We start from the raw sequence: 20,557 nt of genomic DNA on the forward strand, positions 1-20,557 counted from the left end.
ATAACCATTGTAGATATCTGAATGGTACATCTAGTTTACTTATTTCTACATAGAATCCATTTGTTAAAGTCATAGTTAATAGAACTACAGATAGAAAGCTAACTGCCTTACTAAAGTTATCAAATAATGTTGATATGAAATATCCTAATGAACTACTAATTAAAGCATTTAATAAAGTGATAAAAGCATAACTTAGATATATACCAAATTTTAAAGTCCCATATAATATAAGATGTGTTACTAATATCCAGAATGCTATAATCATAAAAAAATAAATAAATTCAGCTAATAATTTAGAAAGAAAATAATTACTAACTTGGAATGTTTTCATATTACGTTCTTTTGCTATTACTTCTCTTTCGGATGGAAATGAATATAAAGATAGATAAGCTGGATAAAAAGTCCAATAAGAAAGTATAAAAAAGATAGCCCCAATAGTATCTATTATACCTTCTTCTGTTTCTTCTTTAAATGTATGTAACCATAACACACCAAATAATGTTAATATAACAACTAGATCTATAACTTTAATAATTGTAATTTCATCTGTTATGATTTTTTTGAGACCTCTGATTAATAAGAAAAAATTTTGTCTAATATAAGGTGTTTTATTTTCTTGTAATGAAATTAATAATTCAACAGCTTTAAATTTAAGAATATCATGATCTCTTGTTTTTTTTTCTTGTGTAGATAATATAGGTGATTTATTTATTGAAGATATATTTGTTGATGATTTATTATTACCTTGTGAATTTTTAGCTGTACTTTCATTTATATTTTCAATAATACTATCATAATCATCATGAATAATTTTACTATCAATAGCTTTCACATTCATATAGTATCCAACATCATGATCGAAATGTAAATATTTATTATAATTATCAATTAATATTGCTTCAAATTTTTTATTACATAATATATCCATTAGATAATCTGCTACATTCCATCCATAAGGACAAATAAATCCTACTTTTTTTAAATATTTATTTAGATCTGTAGTTTTCCCATGATATATAATATAACCATTAGTAATAGCAATTAATCTATCAAATTTTGAAAACACTTGACTACTTGGTTGATGCAAAGAAGAAATAATAGTTGTATTAGAAGTTTGAGCTATTCTTTGAATACATTCAACTAATGATAATGCAGATGATGAATCTAATCCACTTGTGGGTTCATCCATTAATAATAAAGGTGGATTAGATAATATTTCATTTGCTATAGATAATCTTTTTCTTTGACCTCCACTAATACCTCTAATAAATGCATCACCTACTATAGTATCTTTTACATGTGTTAAACTCATAATATCTAAAACTGAATGAACTAATTCATTTAATTTTTTTTTATCCCTAATATCTAATTTTAATTTAGCTGTAAATTCAATAGTTTCATATACAGTTAATCTTGAAAAAAAATAATCATCTTGTAATACATAACCCATATGTCTTTTTATATTTTTCATTCGATTCATATCATTTATTAAAAATTCTCCTTCTACACCTTCAGTTACTTTCATAGATAAAATATTCAACAATGTTGTTTTACCACTTCCACTGGGACCCATTATAACTGTAATTGTTTTAGGTAATAATATACCTTTGATGCCATGCAATATTTCTAATCTACCATGATCCACTGAATATTTTACATTTGAAAATTCATATTTTATTTTTTCATATGACACGTTAGAGCTTTTTTTTGAAATCCACCCCTTCAAATCCATTTTGGATCAATAAATTTTTGAAATATTTATATGTATATGTATATGTATTTTTTCTTTATATATCTTTTTGGGTATATTGTGTAGGTAGGCACATGAACGATCATATAAGTGTTGTATATCAGGGGTATATAATAATAAAATATATAAAAAAAAAAAAAAAATACATATGTATGTAAATATATATAAAATATATATATATTTATCTATCAATTCATATTGCTTCTTTCAAATGAGCAACATTTTTATTGTTTGTTAAAATGGTAAAAATTGAGAATGTAACTTTTTTTTTTTTTTTTTTTTTTTTTTGTAAACACATTCTCATAAGGGTTATACAAGTGGAGTATATACATGTGACATATATTCATTATAATTATTTTATATGATACACACACATATATATATATATATATATATATATATTTATTTATTTATGTGTTTCCTTTTTGTTACATGATCGTATTGATTTATTTATTTTCCTATATGGACATTGTCCACCCATTTTTTGAACTAAAAAATATATCATATAGGGAGCATTTAATATTTAACAACGTTTTATTTTTTTATTTTTTTTTTTTTTAAATTATAGAAATATGAGAAGGTCAATAATTTCAACAATATGGAAAAATAAATATTCGTTAGGAAAGGTAAAAAAAAATGTTTTGATATTTAAAAAAAAAAAAAACAGAAAAAAGTGTGTACATATATATATATATATATTACATATAACACGTGTATGCACTTTTTATGTTAGGTGTAAAATAATATTTTCCATTTGCTATTTTCAAAACAAACTGAGTAAACCTTAAACATACATATATACTTATTTTTTTTTTTTTTTTTTTTGTCAGTTTTAATTTTTAATGTTTTTCCTTTCTGATGGTAGAAGTGTCTAAAGAAACATCATAATATTCTTCATTTTCTAAAAATTTAACAAAAAAAGGATTGTAGAATGATTTATTTGTTGTATCATTTTGTTTTTCATTTTTCTTATATGAATAAAAGAATAGAACATTTTGCTCATGATATATAAAGACGTTTAAAATGAATTGCCCTTCTTTTTGTACGTCAAAAATTTGTTTTATTTGAAAAAGGTTTTGTTGTATATCGTAACAAAAAATTTGATAAATATTGAGTGAATATTTATTTATATTATCATATGGTTCTTTTGTTTTATGTTTATTCGTTTGTTTTTTTTCTTTTTCTTTGTGATTTTCCTTTGTCATTTGATATTTCTGTGCAAATGGAACATATTTCCTCAGATATAAAAACAAAATATTCTCAAAAAAATTCATTGTTCTTTCAATAAATAGATTTTTTATTATATCATTTTTATAGACATTTAAAATGTGTATATCATTGGAAGCACTTATTTTTTCATACTTATGATTAAAAATATTTACAGAATAAGAAATGTGAGCATTTACAAAATATATGAAATAATTAGGTGTAATTTTATATGATTCAATCTGTTTGTTTTCAATTAATTTATAAAAAGATTGTTTTTTATTATAATGAAATATATTATATATTATATTAGGTTGTATATATAAATATTTTTTTTTTTTTTGATACTTTAATTTATGTTTTAAAATTATATTTTCTATATTATTAAAAATACATAATTTTTTGTTTACCTTAATTGGATTGTATTTATAACATAATATTTTATCAACATCATTTTTATTAAGAGAAAATATGTTATCATTATTATAAGAAGAATCCTTTTCTTCATTTATATGATTATTTTTTATATGTAATAATTGAAATAATATATTTTTCATATTATTCTCAAATAATTGAATTATATTTATTAACTTTGATTTTTGTATATTATTATGTACATTCAGAAAATATAATTTTTTGTTTTTTTTTGTAAATTCTTCCTTATCTTTATTTTTATGAATAAGATTATTTATATATTTAGATGATACTATATATTTCATATTTTTCAAAGTGAAAATTTTTTTCATAGCTTCTTTACTTATAAATTTTTTTTTTTCTTCATATCTTCTTTTTTGATTAATATTTATATTCATTGAATTATAATTTTGTTTATTATAATTTATGTTTGGACATTTAAAATCTAAAAAATGCTCAACAGAAATAACTCTTGATATATATTCAGATGATAATAAAGGTTCTATTTGTGATGATATATGTTGGTAATTTTGTTTTCTTTGATAATAATCACCATTGTCATTACACATATTAGTGTCTTTATTATCATTGATACATATAAAATTTAATTTTTGCTCAGTATTTATATTATTATAATTTCTGTTTTTATATTCGCACAAATTTTTATAAATATTTTTTTTTTCTTTTTTAATATTATATATAAATTTTTTAAAATTATAAAAAATATATTTATACATATAAATAAATTCATTTGACAATTCTTCCTTTTCATTATTTGGAATATATTTTTTTTTTATATCTACATGTGTATCTTCATTTATATCTACATGTATATCTTCATTTATATCTACATGTATATCTTCATTTATATCTTCATTTATATCTACATGTATATCTTCATTTATATCTTCATTTATATCTTCATTTATATATTTTTTTTTTTTTTTGTTTTTTTTTGTTTGTTTTCTTGTTGTGATTGTGCAAACGTTTTCTTTTGAAAAATATAAATTCATTATATATAAAAAAAAATACAATAACCATTTGTTCATTTTGAATAAGAAAAGAAATCTTTTCTTTTCTACTTCATTAGAATAACATATATTTTTTAATAATTTATTTTTCTTCTTCTTAATAAATTTTAATTGACTTTGATATTTATCCTTGAATAATTTTATAAAAAACATATTATTATGATATTGAAAAAATCTGATATAAAAGATATTATCTATCTTGTTTCTAATTTTAAAATGTATTAATAAAAAAAGATATGGGAATTTTTTTAATATATATTGGAAATGATTTAATAAGAATATTCTTTCAAAATGAGTTAATGTATTATATTTACAAAAAAAGAAATATATAGATAAACATATATTTTTTGTTATATTTAATATTTTATTTTTATATGATGTGGTAATTTTAAAAATATTAATTAAATGAAAATTTGTTCTTTTTTTTTTTGTTCTTTTTTTTTTTGTTTTTTTTTCTTCTTTGTCTTTTCTTTTGTTATAATAATAATTTTTATTATATGACATATTGTCTTTCTTTAAAATATTTAATTGTTCTTTGGTATTTTTTTTTTTTAATAAAAAAAAATATATATAAATATATTGATTTGATGATAATATAATATTTTGCAACATATTATTCCAATTTAATAAATCTGTAACATTTTTACATATTCGTATTAATTTATTTTGTATAAATTTTATACAAATATTATTTGAATGTATTATATTGGCATATTTCATTATCACTTTTTTTATTTTATGAAATAATCTATTATGTATATTATAATTCTTTTCTTTTAAACAAAAATTTTCCATAATATTATAGAATGTGTAAATGTATATATAATTACATATATCAATATTCTTTTTATTATTAATTTTTTCCATATTATTTAGACTATGATAATTTATATATCCCTTGAGGGTTCTATTCGAAAGATATTTTTTCAATTTGTTTATTAACTTTTTTTTCTTATACATACTTCGAAAAATTATAAATAGCTCAACTACAAATTTTAAAATTAAATAAAAATTATTACTATTATTATTTTTTATTTTATTTTTTATTTTTTTATTTTTCTCTTTTAAGTTAGGTGTCACATGTGATAGTACATATTTGTATTTATTAAAATATATTATATATGGGTATATAAAAATATAAAAACATTGATTCATATTATTAAATGTTACAAAGATGTTTTTTTCTCTCTTTAATATATCACTGTGGTATATATAAATCTCATAATTACAAAAAAGGGTATTATAACAGTTCATATTATCATTACAAATAATATTTCCATCCTTTTTAGTTTGACATATATTTTTATTTGTCTTTATATTTTTATTTTTACCACCTTCAGGTAATAACCACAATGCAATGCGTTCTAAAGAATGTTGGAGTCTCCCTTTTTTTAAACACTTACTTCTTTTTTTGTTATTGAAAGAATATTTCAAATAATTTGCAGCAAAAATATTATATCTATTATATTTTTTGCGATCTCTAATAAAATTACGAACACTTCTAATGTTCATATCATCTATGGAATTATTTTTCATATTATTATTTTCTACTGTATAATTTTCAACACCCTTTGTATTATATATCTTATGGTTCTTACATACATTCTTCTTATTATTATTATTATTATTAATAACAAATTTGTGTCTCTTTTTTTCATTATGTAATAATCTATATAAAATATATTTAAATTTTATTATAAAGGACATATGACATATAGACTTATTTTCATAATTTATAAATAACATATAATAATCAACAAATTTTTTGGTATCTCCATTTTTTTTTATTTGTTTATCATTATTATTGACAAAAATATTATTATCACAATGTATAAAATTATTATAAGTGTAATTAATGTATCCGTTATTTTTAGTATGCATATATATATATATTTTTTTTTTTTTTTTATCATTATTGTTTATATCATCTAATTGGTTTTCTTTTATATATGTAAGAATATTATTTTTTTCATCCATACATTTTTCATAATATCTCTTATGACTTATATTATTATATTCTTCTTTCTTATAATTACAACTGTTATATTTTTCTCCTCTCGAATCAGATAATTCATTATAAAATATAATAATATATGAAGAAGTACTCACATGTCTTACATCATTTTTTATTTCAAATAATTCTTTATTCACATAATAATTATTTTTATGAAAAATATAAAAATTATTATTTTCATCACTTAAAAAATGAAGACTTTTATTCATATGAACATTCTGTCCTATACGTGCAAGTGCTACATATTTTTTGCCTTTTTCAATTTGTATAGTTTTTTGTATATTAAAATGAAGAGAAGTATTATCATCATAGATGTTTATAAAATTTTTTATACATTTTTTCTTTTTAGATATATATAATTCATATAATATTTTATTTATATATTTTAATTCTATTAAATTAAATAAATAACCTCTTTTTTTCTTTTCTTTTTTTTTCCTTTTTTCATCCTTCAACCTTAATAATACATCATGAATAATACCATAATCTTTTAATTCTGTTAATTCTTCATTTAATTTCTCATCAAACAATTTTTTATCTTTCTTCAAATACATCATAAAAAAAAAAAAAAGGAAAAAACATAAAAAAATAATTCACAACTATATGATACAATCAATTTTTTTTTTTTTTTTTTTTTTTTTTTTTTTTTTTTTTTGTTGACTTATAATTAACATATTGAAAGAAAAATATTATAGTTACATTTTATACGATCTGAAATGGTTTTATAACCGTGTTAAATTCTTACACACAAACTTGCAATAATTATTTTGTAAAATATGTTAAATAAAAAAAAAAAATTTACACATAAACATTATATTACCACAAAAGGGTTATATAAATATATATATTATATGTATGTGTATATATATATATATATATTTTTTTTTTTTTTTCATTCTAGTACAAAAAAAAAAAAAAAAAAAAAAGAAAAAAAAAAAAATTTTTAAATAATATTATGTAAACTACTTGTTGTATTGAGAAAAAAAAAATTTTAAAAAATAAAAAATTTTAAAAATAAAAAATTTTAAAAAGAATGATTTACAAAATGAATAAAGAATAATACATTTACACAATATTATAAAGATATAAATAAATATATATATATATATATATATATTTATTTATTTATATTTATTTTTATATTTATTTGTGATCATCCTGTGTTTTGCATTCCTGCTGCTATGGCCTTTATAGAGACTATTAATGCATCATTAAGCGAAGTGTAATCAATAAATTTGTTTGTAGCCTCATCATATGTAGAAACATTAGTTCTTGATGGTATTCTTTCAAAATTTGAATCTATATTTTTAACATAATCAAAGAAGCTTTCATTTTCTGTTTCACTTTGTGGGAATACATATGAATGTGATTCAATTAATGGATGGAATTTAGGATTTTTGATTAATTTTTTTTTTTTTCTACTTAAATAAGAATTAATACGAACATTACTATTTTTATTTATAGGTTCCATATGTTCTTGTTCATCATTATTAAATAATTCTTTTTCTTTTTTAAAATTATAATTTTCTATATAATTTGTTTTAAGAGTATTTAAATCATTAATATTATCATTTTGGATATTATTATTTTCCATATTATTATTCAATTGCTTATTATCTTGTTTTATATTTTGTTTATCTGTACATTCATTTGTTGAAGGTCGTAATGTGTTTTCAAAAATTTTATAATTGTGTGTAATATTTGTATGACTAGTATTATCCTTATTAAGAAATTCATCTTTATTTTCATTTTTTTGTTTACTTTCTTTTTCTCTTAATCTTTTAAGTGCTTGTATTTGTATCAAATTACAAACAGTTACCCATTTAGTACGACATTCAATAGATCTTTTGGTGAGTTGATCATTATCACAAAATTTTTTTTCATTTGTCACAAGGAATGTTAGTTGCATAGATTTTTTAAGTTTTTCTCTTAATAGAACACCAATATATTTTAATTCTTCTGGTACTAGAATATCATATTCTTGTGATATTTGTATACTAGCTTTAGCCATAACCATACTAATTAAATTAAAAAAGCTAGTACAGAATGGCCAATGTGTATACATATCTTGTATAATATGTAATTTATTATTATTTAATAAATAATCATAAATTTTTTCAATACCTAACCATACAGATAAATGCATTCTATTTTGTGTCCATGAAAAAACCCAAGGTATTGCTCTTAAAGATTCTACATTTCCTTCTTTTCTTTTTGATGGTCTTGAACCTAGATTTAATTTCCCTATTTCAATTTCTGGTGTAGCACATCTAAAATATTTAACAAAATCTTTATTTTCATAAACAACTTTTCGATATTCTTTTGTACTTATTTCACTAATTTCATCCATTAAATCTCTCCATTCTTTTTTTATAACAAGAGTATTTTTTAATAATGAGCATTTTAAAAGAGCACTCATATATATTTCAACAGATCGTAATGCCATACCTTTTAAACAAAAGTCTTGTGTTATAACTTCACCTTGTATAGTAACTCTTAAATAATTTTTAATAGTATTAATAGGTTGAGATAATATAGCTAAATGTTGAGGTCCACCACCTCTACTTACACTTCCACCTCTACCATGAAAGAAGCGTATTTCTACAGAATATTTTTTACCTATATGTACAAGTTTTTCTTGTGCTTTAAATAATTCCCATGCAGATGTTAATCTTCCACCATCTTTTCCAGAATCTGAATAACCAATCATAATTTCTTGTTTATCTTCAAAATTTGTTGTTAAATGTTTACGATACCATGTATTTTTTAATAAATTTTCTAATATAACAGAGGAGTTTTGTAATGATTGAATAGTTTCTAATAATGGTACTACTCTTTGTGTTTTTCTTTGAGTACCTTTTTTCATTTCTTTTTGAAATACTTCTACTAATAAAATATCAGAAGCATTTGTACACATCGAAACTATATATGCACCTAATGCACTATCTTCAATTTGTGAACAGACATCAAAAGTTTTTATAACATTTATAAAATCATTTGGAACATCTTCTTCTTCTTCAATATTTTTTGGTATTAAAGGTCTATTTGAATTAAGAATATCTGTTAAGAAATTCATTTTTTCATCTTCATTTAAAAGTGAATATTTTTTCATATTTAATTTCTGACATATATAATTCATTGTAGATATGTGTTTTTCAGATTCTTGTCTTATATCTAATTTCATTAAATGTAAACCAAAAATTTTAACATTTCTAATAACATCTTTTAAATATCCTTCTGCAATTAATGTATTACCAGATTCAACTAAACTTTTATAACATTCTAATAAAATTTCTTCAAATTCATCAGAATTATGAAACATTAATTTTTTATAATCTTCATCAACTCTTTGATTTGATATTAATGATTTATAAACTTCAACTACACTTTTTAATTTTGCCCATACAACTAATAAAGCTCTACGATATATTTCTTTTTTATTTGATTTTGAAAAAGGAGAAAACCATTGAAATTTTTTGGCTAGGTATTTATGATCTTTATCAAATATATATTCTGAAACTTCATCTTCTAAAAGTTTTACATAAGATCTAAAATGTTGTGTACAATGATGTAATGTTAAATCTCGAATTAATATTTCAATCATAGGAATAAATAATTCACATCCTCTAATTTTATTCATATAGCATACATATTTTGTAGTTTCGGGTAATACAAATGGATTACCATCACGATCACCTCCTGCCCATGATGAGAAAATACAAAGTTTAGAATTTAATTTAACAGGTGGTAAATTATATTCAAATAACACATTATCAATATATCTTATAATATTTGGTATACGATAAAAAATACAATTCTCAACAATGTCAACTAAAGATATAGCTTCATCAATAGGTGTTGGTTTTATTCTTCGAATAACATCAGTTTTCCAAGATGATAATAAATTCGTTTTTAAATTATCATATAATAATTTCTTTTTATATAATTCTTTATCAGTATTATCTAATTTTAATAATAATTCACCTAATCTTATATAATTTTTTAAAAGAGATGTTCGAATAGCTTGTGTTGGATGTGTAGTTAATACAAATTCAATAGTCTGGTTACATAACTGTTCATATATATCATTTAATTGAAAACCATTTTGTATTAAAATATTAAATGTACCTTTTAAGGTTTCATTAACTGATCCATATATTTTATCATTAGGTATAAAAGATTTATCAAATGCTTTTCTTCGTCTTCCTCTATGAGCCCATTCTGCAAAATTAGATATAACACACATATGTCCAAAGGCATTTACAATAGTACCTAAATATTCATCTTTTAAATTATATATACAATCTTTTAATTTTATAAAATTATCATCATTTGGATTTTCACTATATGTTTCAGATAAATCATGAATAGTACATAAGATTTCAAATAAATTATTAGGTAAATTATCTTTTAACATATCAAATAATAAAAAATCTAATGCTTTTATATCATCTTTTAAAGGTTTTATAAAATCAACACACCCTATCTTTTCTATCATTTTTCCTTCAATCAAAAATTTTAATTTTTCATCGTCTTTTCCTCCATTATCGGTATTATGCCCGTGGTCATCTTCTGTACCACTACAATAAATGAAATTGTTATAATTGCTCATTTGCAAAACTTAAAATTAATATATATATATGTATATATAAATATATATAATTTTTTTTTTTTTTTTTTTTTTTTGAGAAGAGGGAAATATATATCCCTTCAGTGTATATACATATAAATGTATATTTTCTTAATGTCCAATTTATTGTGCACACCTCAAAAGTGGGTAACTTTTTTTTTTTTTTCTTCAGAACCAAGTATGAAAACGTCCACGTATATGTTATATATTTTGATCTGTATAATTATGTATATACAAAAATATATATATTATATATATATATATATATATATATATATATATATATATATATTTATTTATTATTATTATTATTATTATTATTTTTTTTTACAAAATACAAAAGTAAAAAAAAAAAAAAATAAATCATTAAAACAAATATTTACATTTAATATAATGACAACAGAGGTGGTGGTGGAAAAAAAAAAAAAAAAAAATACATATAATATAATATATATAATAAAATACGTTAAAAATGTTGTAAAAACAAATATATTTAAAATAAAATAAAAAAAAATTCCAGAATTTTTCACAAAAGATAAAACATTAAAAAATACATACATATGAATAATATTTATGTGTATTTTTAAAATATCTGGAAATACGGAAAAATTCAATATATATATTATATATATATATATATATATATGTATATTTTTATAATAAAATAATATAAAATAATGATAAATATATAAAGATTCAATGTAAATATAAAAAAAAATAAATAAAGACATTACATATTATAACATAATATATTAATAAGTGTAAGTTTATATATGTATTATTTTGTTTTTTTTATAAAATTTTAGGAATTCAAATTTATTAAAAGTATATAAATATGTGCATATATTTTATGATATATATATATAAATTTTTTTTTTTTTTTTTTTTTTTTTTTTTTCCTTCTATTGTAGAGTTGATAAACAACCTTATAAATATAATTGATATATTTCTTCAATTTTACCCAAATAAATAAATAAATAAATAAGAATAATTGTAGGAATATATTAAAACACAGATCAAATAAAATTATAAAATAAATCTATCCAACATATAAAAATTATTTACTTGAAAAAAAAATAATAATAAAATAAAATAATAAAATAAGACACAAAAAATAAATAAATAAATATATATATATATATATATATATATAACTTTTATAAGAAAGACACAAATGTTATATTATCATTTATTTGAAAGACAAAAAATAAAAAAGAAAATAACATAATTTTTTTTTTTTTTTATATTATTATAATAAATATAAACAACATATGATATTATATAAATTATTTAGTATACATAATAATACAATGTAATTATGTTGTTTATTCTGGATTTTTTTTTTTTTTTTTTTTTTTTTTTTTTTTTTTCGGTTAAATTAAATTTTTTCTTTTAATTATCTTTAAGTTTTTTTGTATAACAAAAATGAATAAATATAAACATTCTTTAAGGTGTTATTATACTTATTTTGTTTTTCTGTACATATTATTTGTATTATTTTTTTTTGTAAACAATGACTTTAACAAACACTAATTTGTAGCAACACATATAAATATAAATATATAAATATATATATATTTACCATATAAAATTTTTTTTAATATTATTTTTTTTTCATATATATATTATATATATTTATCTATTTATAATATTTCTTCAATATATATAATAAATATAACTTCTATACATGATTAAAAAAAAAAAAAAAAAAAAAAAAATGGATTTACCCATTCAATTTATATATATTTATATAAATATTCTCTTTTTATTTAATATAATAATATTATTATATGTTTTCATTATAAGAAAAAGGTATTCTCTTATTCTTTTTTTTATTACATTTATATATATTTTTTTTTTATAAGGTTATTATTAAATGATATTTATTTATATAAATATAAAAGAAAGAAAAATATAATAAAATAAAATAAATAAAAAATAAAATTTAGCACCAGTTTTTTTTTTTTGTTTGTTATAGAATTATAATATTAAAAAATTTAATAAATAATGTGGTAATAAAAAAATAAAGCATGTGATTTCTATAATAAAACATAATATGTTATTATATTTTATATATGTAGAACAATATGAATATGAATATATAAAAAATTATATATATAAATATAAAGGAAATAATGAAGAAGAAAAAAAAAAAGGAATATAAATTTAATGAATATTTTAAAAAGAAAATATACCTATATAAATATATATATATATATAAATTATATATATATATTATATATATATCAAATATTTACCATTTTTTTTTTTTTTTTTTATTGCTTTGAAATGAATGATTTACAAATAAGGAAAAAAAATAAAAAAAATATTATTGAAGATTATATAAAAAAGAATTATTTAATAATATATAAATATATATATTTTTTTAATATTATTATATAAATATATTTTTTATTATTCATTATATATATATATATATATATATATATTATTTATTTATTTATTTATTTATTTTTGTTTTTTCTCTATTATTATAATATTTTTTCTTTTAAATTATAAAATGAAAAAAAATCATGATAATTTTCAACTATTGTTGAACTTGAATTGTTTATAGAATATATATATATTATATATATATTATATATGAAGAATTATGAAGTAAAAAAAATAAATAAAATTAAAAGCAGAAAAAAAATAAAAATAATAAGAATTACATTTATAAACAAATATATATATATATATATATATATATATTTATACTTTTTATAAAGAATGAATTATATAGAAAGGAATAAAATAGAAACTATTTATACGGATGATTATACAGATTTTACACGACTTAGTGATTTTGAAATATTTACTAAAGATATTTTAGTAAGTTTAAAGAAATTAAATATATTAGAAACTAAAAGAAAATATGAAGAAAAATATGCTTTTATAAATAATGAGAAAAGAGAAAAACCGTTAGCTCCTTTATCATTAATAATAACGGTAGATGACACTTGTAACTTTTTAAAAAAAAGTATTAAGAAAGAATATGGTGTAAAATTAAATTATGTATATTACCCATATAATAAATGTCAAAAAATTATACCCTTTGATAACAATAATAACAATAATATCAACAACAATAATAATAATAATAATAACAATAATAACAATAATAGTAACAGTAGTAACATTATTCATAATTGTAATAATAGTAATAATAATAATGATGCAAGTTCTTCATTTTATAATAAAAATGTTAGTATTGTTAATTCATTTTATTGTTTACATGGAAACCTGAACTGTTCAGAAATAACCTTGTTCCCAGCCCGTACATTTCCAATACAGCGATTTTTTTTCGGTAACATTAAAAATAAATAAATAAATATATATATATATATGTACATATTTTTTATGTTTATTCGTCTCCCTGTGTATATACATATATATAAATATATATATATATATATATTTTCCCCCTTTGTAGTTAATGAATATGTAGAACTTGAAATCACTGATAAAATTAATGGAGAAGAAGAACAGTGCATAAATATTGATCAGTTTTCAATCAGTAATTTAATTTTAAACAGTTTAAAATTAGCTTTAAGCGAGTTAGATATTTCTTTACCGACATTTGTTATAATTGATAAGAATGCACATGTATATCAAGGTCATTTTTATACTAGTGATTATACTTATTATAAGTGCATAAATCCTTTTAAACCTAATCATAAATATAGTATAATGAGTGATGATTATAAAGAAGTTAATAAAAGTCTTCAGAATTTTACTTGTAATAATAATTATGAAAAAGAAAATAATTATATATCTATTTATAAAGGTGTTGGTTTTGAAGTAAATTATCATTCTTTTAAATATTATAATTATTTTAAATCATTTACGTTTGACCATTTAGTAGCATTATTTTGTTTATTTTTACATTTATCTAATATAAAAGGTAGAAATATATATAATATTAATGTTCATTTAAAGAATATATATTTAATTGATAAACCGCATGTTTGTTATAATAATTGGAAAGGTTTTAATATAAAAAATAAGAACTACTATTTATTAAAGAATAAAGTGATTGGAAAAGAAAAGAATAATTGTAATCATCATAAAAATAATAATCATAAAATGAAAAAGAAAACAAATATTTTTAAAAAATATTATTTGTTTTATAATAAAAAGAATAATCAAGAAGCATCTATTTATTTTTTAAATCATATATATAATTTTATTAAAAAAAACAAATATTATGGGAAGAAGGTGTATCTGTGTTATTATACTAATAGTGTGAAAGATAATTATGATATGATGATAAATTCGATAGAAAAAAAAGAATATAATGAATATGAACAGAAAAGAAGAGCAGATGAAGCCAAAGAAAAAGGAAATAATGCAAGTCAAAATAAAAAAGAAATACATAATGAAAAGGAAATAATTAGAGAAGAAATAGGTACTGTTACTCATTATTTATATAATGTAAAAAATAATTTTTGTAAACCTACATATGATAAAAATGAACGTAGAAAAATTATATTAACAAATATTTTATCAGATGATGAAGAAGATAATATGTCTGATAATATTTTTTATTATTCTTCACCATATAATAATTATCCTTTATCAAATAATGAACATATAAAAATGAAAAAGAAAAGAACAACATATGAAGATATTAACAGATTATATAATAATTTAAGAAGTCATAAAAATATACCAAAAAATGAAAGTAATTTATTTTTGTCTATATATGTATTAAATTTTATTAGTAATATGCAACACAAAATTTTAGATACGAATGAAAGTGAAAAAAAAAATATAATGAATACGTGGAAAATCAGATTTATAAACAATGATAAATATAAAGGAAGAAATAGTTATTTGTTAAAAAATATTTTAAAATTATATCATAACGAATTAGTGGATTTAAAAAAAAAAATTAGTGACAAATATAGTAACGATTATAATAGTGATCAACAACATAATGAACAAAGCATTGAACAGAATAATGAAAGATATAATGAAAAACATAACGAACAAAATAATGAGCAAAATAATGAGCAAAATAACGAGCAAAATAATGAGAAAAATAATGAGCAAAATAATGAGCAAAATAACGAGCAAAATAACGAACAAAATAATGAACAAAATAATAATAATAATAATAACAACGGTGATAATAACTATGATAACATTTATGATAATGATATGTCTTTTCAGAATTATTTAGTTCAAAATATATGTATGAAAAATTCTGAATGGTTAAGAGATAGTAATATATCATCTTTTAGCTGTTTCAATATAGAAGATGATTCAACAAGATATTATATTGATAAAATTTTGAATAATATGTTTAGTAATAATAAAAAAAATATATATGAATGGAATGATAATAACAATAACAACAATAATAATTATTATTATTATAATCATAATAATAAGCCGTGGAAAAATAATAAGTGGAGTAAGGGCAAATTTGTTTATGACGATGAAATAAATAATATATTGAATAATTCATATTTAAAAAAAAATAATTATCATGAATCTTTTTATACTCATGAAATTTTAGCACATAATAATATAGGAATTAATGATGTTAGTAATGTACATAAAACTATATTTGATGCATCACATAAATATGATAATGTATATTCTATATCACAGAATAATAATGCATATAGTGGTGGATATAATAATGCATATAATAGTGGATATAGTAATGCATATAATAGTGGATATAATAATGCATATAGTAGTGGATATAATAATGCATATAGTAGTGGATATAATAATGCATATAGTAGTGGATATAATAATGCATATAATAGTGGACATAATAATGCATATAATAGTGGATATAATAATGCATATAATAATGCATATAATAATGCATATAATAATGCATATAATAATGTTTACAAAAATAGTGGATGTTCTACTGTCATCACAAATAATAATAATAATAATATATATAATGTTAATAATAACGTTTATAATAATAATAACGTTTATAATAATAATATTTATAATAATAGTAATATTTATAATAATAGTAATATTTATAATAATAGTAATATCTATAATAATAGCAATATTTATAATAATAGTAATATTTATAATAATAGTAATATTTATAATAACAATATTTATAATAGCAATATTTGTAATAACAATATTTATAATAACAATATTTATAATAACAATATTTATAATAACAATATTTATAATAGTAATAATAATAGTAGTATTTATAACAATACTCATAACAATGATATATATAGTATGTATGATGGTTTTTATTTTTTCTTAAGTAATAATAAGAGCCCCCATTTTTTAAAAAGAAATTTATTATACAGGAAACCAAGGAACAAGAAAGAATATTTAGATTTTAAAAAAAAATGTTGGAAAAAAAAAAAAGCAGAAGAAAAATTGCAACAAATTATAAAAGATTTTCTAATGATCAAAGAAAAATATTTTTTATGTCATAAGGAAGAAAAAATTGTTATATTATTTTTTTATTTAATAAGTCATTCAAGTAATATAAAAACAGTATATTATATATGGAATCAATTTTTTGATAATTTAAGAATGAAATATGAAAATGGAGAATATATATTTAATGATTATTTATATTTATCATATGGTCCTCTTAATATATATTCATATTCCTGTTCTTTGCTTTCACAATATATTAAAGCCTTAAATATATCAACACAACAGTTTAAAATTAATGAAATGAAGAATCAAGTAAAAAATAAAAATTCACTAAGTTGTTCCTATCTTGAAAGTGATGATAATAGTTCTTTGATAAATGAAAATTCGAACGTGGATAGTTATTCAAATATAAATGACAATGAAACGAATACAAGCATATCTCATAACAATAATAGTAATAATAATAATATTAATAGTAATAATAATAGTAATATTAATAATAATAGTAATATTAATAATAATAGTAATAATAACAGTAATATTAATATTAATAATAATAGTAATAATAATATTAATAATAATAGTAATAATAATAATATTAATAAGAGCTGTAGTTCGTCTACTGTTGCAAGAAAAAATATATCTGATGAGAATATTTTTTATTCTTGTGAATTGAATGATGCTGCATGGAAGAAAAATATAAATAAAAATGACAGTTCATCGAATCATGAAATGGAATATATGAAAGGAAGTACAGATTCGTTAGTAAAAAATGAGGTCTGTCTAAATTCGGAGCATGATAATGACAGTAACCATAACAACACAAACAACAACAACAACAATAATAATAATATTAATAATAATAATAATAATAATATCAATTGTGTGTATTACAATAATAATGTGCATTTTAATAATAGTAATAACACATGTGTTGCTGTTTATAATGATTCTAGTCATAATATTAGCACATTAGATCATATAAAAAATTGTAAAGATAATAATAATGTAAGTAATACTTTGCCCTTAACTATCAGAAATTGTAAGAAAAAAAAATTACTTATATCAAATTTTTTTCCTTACCCATTAAATAATATGGAATTATTCATAAGCAAAAATAACGTAGGCACAAGAAATGTAAATGATCAAGATGATATGATTACTTTAATTTATGAAATGCTTCAAATGAAAAATAAAGATACATATCATTTTAATGATTTTTTGAAATGGTATAAAATAAATATAGGCAAATTATACACCTCAGAACAAGTACTTAAATATTGTTATAATTGTATAAAATGAAAATTTAATTATGTAAAAGATAATTTTGATCAAATAAAAAAAAGGAAATGTCCATTTAATACTTTTTTTGTTGGAGAATTAAATCTGGATAATTTGTTAAATATGAGTATTCTATTGATTCTATATTGAATTCTAATTTGTAAGAAAAATACAAGATGTATTAGCCAAAATGTTTCATATAATAAAAAAGTTCCATAGAAAAAAGAAAAAAAAAGATAATAAATTTTTGAAATCTTTAATGGCAGCTAATAATAAATGTACCAATTCACAATTAGGAAACTCAAAAATTAATGATAATATTGTAAATAATGATCTGTTTATTAATTTTAGGGAGGGCAATAATAATATATATATATGTCCTATGAAGGATTATTTTAAGAATAAATATAAGAGTAATGATGATAGTAATAATAATGATGATGGTAATAATAATGATAATAATAATAATGATGATAGTAATAATAATGATGATAGTAATAATAATGATGATAGTAATAATGATGATAGTACTAATAATGATAGTAATAATAATAATAATATAATTTATAATAATACACAGGATAAACATCCATTTAATAAAGGAGAAGAAAATTGCCCTGAACATAAATGCACAAGCGAATTAAACAAAAAAGAATATTTTCATAGTTGGAAAAAAAGTATACACACATTGAAAAACAATTCAGAAAAAAATAGCAGTGATGATAATAACATAGATATAAATTCAAATGAACGACGTTCAAAATATAGTCATAGTTTTAATATTAATAAAGAAGAAAATTATTTTAAAAAATTTTGTGTTAATCCAGAAAGAAAACAAAAAAAAATTCCATATACTGATATGAACTTTTCAACAGCTATTAAGAAAATATACAAAAGAAGATATCAAATGATTTTTAATAAAAAATTATTTTACTTATTTCAAAAATGTGAAGAGTTATTTAATAAAGGAATATGGTTATTTAAGATATTTAATAATACTTTAAATGAAAAGAAAATATTTAAAATTATTAATATGATCCTTGAATCAGAAGAAAAAGAAATACTTATAAAACCAAAATATGAAAAATATTTTTACAACTTTATTAAAAATGTAAGTCTAAATGATAATAAAAATATATATGATAAAAAATTGAATAATGCTTCGAAATTTCAAAGATTAAATAAAACTATATCAGCAAGAAATTTTCATAGAACTATGAAAAGTAAACATAATAAAGATATTATAAATAATGATGCATATCATCCAAATTTTGCAAATTCTTTAAAAAGTAAAAAAAATGAAACCATGTTATTATCTTCTCAATCAAATCAAGAAAATAATATGCTTAATAAGGATAAGTTATCACTTCTATTACATTCAAATAATAAAAAACAAAATATTCAAGAGTGTATTATAGATTATGTCGATTATAATTTTCATAGTCAAATGTATAACAGTCCCACAAGAATGTATTGTAGTGTTAACCAAATGGACACAACCGTTTCTTTTATTAAAACACCCTCTTTTTTGTAATATGTAAAAATATAAAAATAAATAAATAAATATATATATATATATATATATGTGTGTGTTTATTTATTTATATTTGTACCATTTAATGATTTCATTTGATTATTAAACATTTGTTTCTGTATTGTCATGTTGTTTATTTTTTAATATGCACTCTTTTTTTTTTTTATTTTAATATATTTTTAAAAATATGCACATATATATATTTATGGAAAATTTTAATATATATTTTTAAGCAGTTTTAAAAAAAGCATTTGTACGAATAAAAAAAATAAAATATATATATATATTTAAATGTGAATATAAA

At 18.7% G+C, this 20,557-nt stretch overlaps 3 protein-coding genes and 1 pseudogene across 3 annotated transcripts in view, besides 1 other annotated feature; 1 reads left to right on the forward strand and 3 right to left on the reverse strand.

The window, feature by feature from the left end:
• Window positions 1-1,732, reverse strand: part of PADL01_1426300 (ATP-binding cassette sub-family G member 2) — a gene marked incomplete at both ends in the record, with an annotated part of 1,983 nt that extends 251 nt beyond the window's left edge. The window contains one exon of the mRNA XM_028684534.1: window positions 1-1,732. This exon is cut by the window's left edge and continues 251 nt beyond it. Coding sequence (XP_028540603.1) covers window positions 1-1,732 — 1,732 coding nt within the window.
• Window positions 1,733-2,589: 857 nt separating this feature from the next.
• On the reverse strand, window positions 2,590-6,972 carry PADL01_1426400 (conserved Plasmodium protein, unknown function; the record flags this gene model as incomplete). Its single annotated transcript, XM_028684535.1, has 1 exon — window positions 2,590-6,972. One exon carries the CDS (start codon window positions 6,970-6,972, stop codon window positions 2,590-2,592), a length of 4,383 nt encoding a protein of 1,460 aa, XP_028540604.1.
• Window positions 6,973-7,568: 596 nt separating this feature from the next.
• PADL01_1426500 (phosphoenolpyruvate carboxylase) lies at window positions 7,569-11,027 on the reverse strand (the record flags this gene model as incomplete). Its single annotated transcript, XM_028684537.1, has 1 exon — window positions 7,569-11,027. The coding sequence occupies one exon, from the start codon at window positions 11,025-11,027 to the stop codon at window positions 7,569-7,571; it is 3,459 nt and encodes a 1,152-aa protein (XP_028540605.1).
• Window positions 11,028-13,778: 2,751 nt separating this feature from the next.
• PADL01_1426600 lies at window positions 13,779-20,253 on the forward strand (annotated as a pseudogene).
• Window positions 13,779-20,253: a sequence feature (conserved Plasmodium protein, unknown function, pseudogene).
• Window positions 20,254-20,557: the final 304 nt, after the last annotated feature.

The sequence above is a fragment of the Plasmodium sp. gorilla clade G2 genome (assembly GCF_900097015.1).
Source record: "Plasmodium sp. gorilla clade G2 genome assembly, chromosome: 14".
Lineage (NCBI taxonomy): Eukaryota > Apicomplexa > Aconoidasida > Haemosporida > Plasmodiidae > Plasmodium > Plasmodium adleri (nom. inval.).